General features: G+C 62.1%; 1 protein-coding gene across 1 annotated transcript; it reads left to right on the forward strand.

The window, feature by feature from the left end:
* Positions 1-248: 248 nt before the first annotated feature.
* Positions 249-4,945, forward strand: CDSN (corneodesmosin). Its single transcript, XM_059702116.1, has 2 exons — positions 249-406; positions 2,652-4,945. The coding sequence occupies exons 1-2, from the start codon at positions 310-312 to the stop codon at positions 4,256-4,258; spliced, it is 1,704 nt and encodes a 567-aa protein (XP_059558099.1). The 5' UTR covers positions 249-309; the 3' UTR covers positions 4,259-4,945.
* The last annotated feature ends 535 nt before the right edge of the window (positions 4,946-5,480 follow it).

Raw genomic sequence — 5,480 nt, forward strand, 5'->3', positions numbered from 1 at the left:
GCCCATGGCTGTCTGCAAGGTGGGGGGCTGGGGGCTGGGCAGGCACCACGGGAAGGAGAGTAGCCACCGAGTAGGCGGCCACTGTGCAGGGAGCGCCCAGTTCCAGGTTGGGCAACCAGTGGCCACGGCACCTGCGCTGTGCACTGGTGGCTGAGTAGGCAGATCCCAGCTGATTGCTTCAGCTCCTGCCACACCAACACCCCCTGGGCACTGCCCTCCCTGCCCCTCCCTCCCCACAGTGACTCCTGCCCAGAGAATGTCCAGCCCTGCATAAAGGCCAGGCGTCCACAGCGCCCACACTCAGAGGCCATGAAGTCCAGCATGGGCTCCTCGCGGGCACCCCGGATGGGGCGTGTGGGAGGGCGAGGGGCGATGGCCCTGCTGCTGGCTGGCCTCCTCCTGCCAGGTAGGAGGCAGGGAGGGGGGCCTGGGTGGGAGGGGTGGGAGATAAGGGTGCAGACAACAGGTGAGGGAAGGCTGGGGGACACTGTGCCTGGAGCCTGGGGGACAGGGTGCCTGGAGGCTGGGGGACACTGTGCCTGGAGCCTGGGGGACAGGGTTCCTGGAGGCTGGGGGACACTGTGCCTGGAGCCTGGGGGACAGGGTGCCTGGAGCCTGGGGGACACTGTGCCTGGAGCTTGGGGGACAGGGTGCCTGGAGGCTTGGGGACACTGTGCCTGGAGCCTGGGGGCAGGGTGCCTGGAGGCTGGGGGACACTGTGCCTGGAGCCTGGGGGACAGGGTGCCTGGAGCCTGGGGAACAGTGTGCCTGGAGGCTGGGGGACAGGGTGCCTGAAGGCTGGGGGACAGGGTGCCTGGAGGCTGGGGGACAGGGTGCCTGGAGGCCGGGGGACACTGTGCCTGGAGCCTGGGGGAGCCCAGCAAGGGGATGTGGGCTCCGCAGTCTGATGCTGGGGCCTGGGACTGCTCCTTGCTGGCCTGTCACCCAGGCAAGTTACTTAAACTTTCTGAGCCTCTGAAAGTTTCTGAGACTTAAAAATGTGGGCACTGATAACACCCAGCTTCAGTCTGTTTGGTGCTTTGGGAATTCTAGAGCAGTGATGGCGAACCTTTTGAGCTCGGCGTGTCAGCATTTTGAAAAACCCGAACTTAACTCTGGTGCCGTGTCACATATAGAAATTCTTTGATATTTGCAACCATAGTAAAACAAAGACTTATATTTTTGATATTTACTTTATATATTTAAATGCCAATTAACACAGAAAAATCAACCAAAAAAATGAGTTTGCGTGTCACCTCTGACACGCGTGCCATAGGTTCGCCATCACTGCTCTGGAGGGTTCTATGGAAGCTGTTTGCTGTTTGAGTGTAGAAGGTGAAGGCTGGATATTCAGTCGGCACACCGACGCCCACAGAGGGCCCCCGGGCACTCTCGGCCTCTGGGGCCACTGGAGGCTCGGAGGGGAGGAAACTGGCCCGGAGCACAGTAGACAGTAACAGTGGAGGCGACCCCCAGGCTGGGCACTCGGCGTGGTGCCTCGCGTGCCTTTGGGAGGGGCAGGCTGCGTGCCTCGGGGGCACAGCAGGGACAGCTGGGTTCGAGCGGAGGGCACAGAGGGTCTCTCCTTGAGGGAATGGCCGGCACAGGTGTGGCCGGGTGTGGGGGCTGGGGGAGTGGTGGCAGCCACACACACAGTGTGACTTGCTTTATGTCTTCAAGCCCCTTCCACACGCACACCCACACCCACACCCACACCCACACTCTGCTCACAGTCACACCCCGAGGGAGGGCAGGCCTGGCCTCCGGCCTCCGAGTGTACAGACCGAAGCCCAGTGCGGTCTGGTGGCTCGCAGTGCGTGGCTGTCCTTGCCGGGACTGGAAGGGATGCGGGAGGGTGGGGCAGGTGAGCCCTGGGGGAAAGAGGTTGTGCTGCATCTCAAGGGAGGCAAGGCAGGGGCACCTGGGCAGGCAGCGCTCCATCCCGTGTCCCTGGGCTGGGCCAGGAGAGCGGGTGGCTCAGGGTGCGGTGTCCCGTCGGGCGGTACCAGCAGGTTCTGAAGCAACAGCGGGGGCCCCCACTCCTGGCTCCCACCCAGCTTTCCCGCCTGGGCAGCGCTGAGTTGGGAGCAGAATCCCCCCTCCCCTAAGCCCCTCGCTGGAGGGAGCCGCTGAGCAGACAGGGTCCTGCGGGCCCTGCCCTCTAGGTAGCCCTCTGCCGCCGGCTTTCTCTCTTCTCAGTGTCTCTTTTGCTGTCTGTCCTTCCTCCCTTGGTCCTCCATTGCTCTATTGTTTCCTCGGTGTCTTCTCCCAGCTGGTCCCTGGGAATCTACGCCCACCTCTCTGCTCCACCTCTCTGCTCTGTCTGCACCTGCTGTCTCTCTGGGGCTGGTCCTGCAGGCTGCTGGTCCTGCTCCACCCTCCTTGAGTCTTTCTCCCAGGCCTCCCACTGTGCCTCTCCTTTCCTCTTCTGGCAGATGGCTGTCCCCGCCCCCTCCCAGAACAACAGAACCGCCCTTATCCTGCCGGCTCCCTTTCCTTTAGATTACAGCCTCTTCCTTTCTTTTCTGCCCCAAACTCTCCCTGGGCTCCTCGCAGGAGAAATCACAGTGGCAGGGGACGGGGATGGGTCTGAAAGGTGAGGGAGGAAGCCAAGCCTCTCAGGCCCTACTAACCATGATTCTCCTCCCCAGGGACCTTGGCTAAGAGCATTGGGACCTTCTCAGACCCCTGTAAGGACCCTACACGCATCACCTCCCCCAATGACCCCTGTCTCTTCGGGAAGGGTGGCTCCAGCAGCTCTGTTTCCAGTTCTGGTGGCTCTGGTGGTGGCTCCAGTGTCTCCAGTGTCTCCAGTGGTTCCAGTGGTTCCAGTGGCTCCAGTGGTGGTTCCAGCAGTGGCTTCAGTGGTAGTTCTGGCGGATCCATTGGCTCCAGTGGCTCCAGTGGTGGTTCCAGTGGCTCCAGTGGCTCCAGCAGTGGCTCCAGTGGATCCAGCGGTTCCAGTGGTTCCAGCAGTGGCTCCAGCGGTGGCCCTAGTGGTGGCCCCAGCAGTGGCTCTAGCAGTGGCTCCAGTGGATCCAGTACGGCCCAGGGTGGTCATTCGGGGTCTTTGGTATTTCAGCCAGGGACAGGCTATTCCCAGAGCAGCTACACCTCTGGGTCTGGCTCCGGTCTGCACAGTGCCTCCAGCTCCTCCCAGTCGGGATCTGGCCCAGCTGCACCAAGCAATGGTGGCTCTTCCCACTTCGTGATAAGCTCCTCCCAGTCTGGAGGAAGCTCGAGCTCTTCTGTCTCCCAAACTTCCTGGACGTCCAGCAGTGGTGGCCAAAGGGTCAACTCTAACTTACGCCCCTGTAGCTCGGACATCCCCGACTCTCCCTGCAGTGGGGGGCCCGTCGTCTCCCACTCTGGCTCCTACATCTCCAGCTCCCACTCCGTGTCAGGGGGTCAAAGGCCAGTGGTGGTGGTGGTGGAGCAGCACGGCTCCGGTGGCCCCGGTGGCCCCGGTGGCCCCTGTAGCAATGGTGGCTCTCCAGGCAAGCCCTGCCCCCCCATCACCTCTGTAGACAAGTCCTACGGCAGCTATGAGGTGGTCGGCGGCTCCTCTAATAGCTATCTGGCCCCGGGCATGACCTACAGCGGGGGCAAAATCTACCCCGTTGGATACTTCACCAAAGAGAACCCTGTCAGAGGCTCTCCAGGGGTGCCTTCCTTTGCAGCTGGGCCCCCCATCTCTGAGGGCAAATACTTCTCCAGCAATCCCATCATTCCCAGCCACAGCGCCAGTGCCAGCATCTACCCGTCGGGAGCCTCCTCGGTCGTCGTGTTCCAGCCAGTGGGCTCTGGTGGCGTCCAGCCCTGTGCAGCGGGCTCCTCGGGCTCGAGGGGGCCCTGCTCCCTCTCGGGTTCTGGGGTCCACAGTGCTTCCGGCGGCTCTGGGTCGCAATACCACCCCTGCGGCAGTGTCTCCCAGGGGCCCTGCTCCCCGCCAGGCACGGGCTCGCTCAGCCAGAGCTCTGGCTCCCAATCCAGCGGCAAAATCATCCTCCAGCCCTGTGGCAGCAAGTCTGGCTCTGCTGGTCACCCCTGCGTTCCTGCCTCCTCCTCGACTCTGACCGGGGGTCACAACGGCTCTCCCCAGCCTGACCCCTCCGCTGGTGCCCAGCCCTGCGGCGGCTCCAAGAAGACACCTTGCCGCTCCCTCCGGGACATCCTGGCCCAAGTGGAGCCCCTGGGGCCCCAGCTAGCTGACCCTGAAGCCTTCCTGCCCCAAGGACAGCCTCATGCCGGACCATAGTCATTTCTGCTCCATGCATGTGCAGCACACACCTAGGCGTGGGGCCAGCCGTGTCCCCCCTGCTCCCAGAGCTGCTCTGCTTCCTCCACTGCCAGGGCGGCACACTCCCCCTCATGTTGCTTTCTTCATCTCCCCGGACTGCTTCTCTCCCGCTGCGTGGCAGCCCAGCCTCCTGCACCTCCCGCTCTGCCCCATAGCCACGCCCTGAACCTTCCTTCGCGTGGCTTTGAGATGCGACAGTCCCTGCCCAACCCTGGCCAGTCCCTGCCCATTCAGATTACAGACTGGGAAACCCCTGAAATGTCCCAGAGTAACTCTAATGCTTGGACAAGTCATCCTCCCCCTGTCCCTTTGACCAATAAAACACAGTCTAATCCATTATCTGAAAATAATGACCGCTGTTCACTACCTCTTTTGGCCATCTGGTCAACCACCGGATCTGCCCATGGTTTCCACCCCTCCAGCCCCTCCCACTTTGCTATGGAGCTCACCGCAGCCTCTGTGGTTCCCACACTCCTGCCTCTCAGGGTCTGCGTCGCAGTCCCCCTTCCTGGCGGCCACGTCCCTCACGATCAGATGTGCCCCTGCCTGAGGGAGGTGCAGGGCATCCTGGGGACCCCACGAGCCCGGCTGGCTCCCTGCTCTCCAGATCCTGGAAAAATGTCTCAATAAACGGTGTGAACTAGAGGCTGGCGTTTTGCCTTCGTGGAGTCCCGGGTCCTGTTAGGACCAGGGTGGTGCTCCTAGGCCTCCAGAGGCCCGTTACCCGGCTGTCCAGTATTGCTCTGACCTGCCGCTCCTGCCGAGGGGAGGAACACAACGCACATCGGTGCACTGACAGCAGAGGTTGCATCGTCTCCTGGATCCCCGTCCCACATCTCTCCACTCCCTTTGCTCCAGAAAGTCCATTCCTGCCTCAATCTCCACTGAACTGGGTCCTCCCCATTCTGTCTCCCCACCCAAGCTCCTTCTCCTGTACCATTAGTTTGCCTTGTCATCTAGAAGCCAGGCCCTCAGGGAGCCCCAGGCAGGGATTTCCTGGGTTTCTGGGACATCAGTGGGACCTTGGGAAGGCTGGGACAAAACAACGCACACCAGGCTCCTGGCGACTGTGCAGGAGCCCAGGTGGAGGGAGTGAAAGAGAGTGAGGATGAGACCATGACAGGCGTGCAGTAAGCATGGTCCCTCCCAGGCCTGCACAACAGTGTCCCAGCCAGTGGAG

This window comes from Myotis daubentonii, chromosome 6 (genome assembly GCF_963259705.1).
Source record: "Myotis daubentonii chromosome 6, mMyoDau2.1, whole genome shotgun sequence".
NCBI lineage: Eukaryota > Metazoa > Chordata > Mammalia > Chiroptera > Vespertilionidae > Myotis > Myotis daubentonii.

Bases quoted from the DNA above. Each gene is read 5' to 3' on its own strand.
- CDSN (XM_059702116.1), top strand. From the start codon at position 310: ATGAAGTCCAGCATGGGCTCCTCGCGGGCACCCCGGATGGGGCGTGTG. The intron at 407-2,651 runs GTAGGAGGCAGG...TCTCCTCCCCAG, and splicing joins GGCTGGCCTCCTCCTGCCAG to GGACCTTGGCTAAGAGCATT.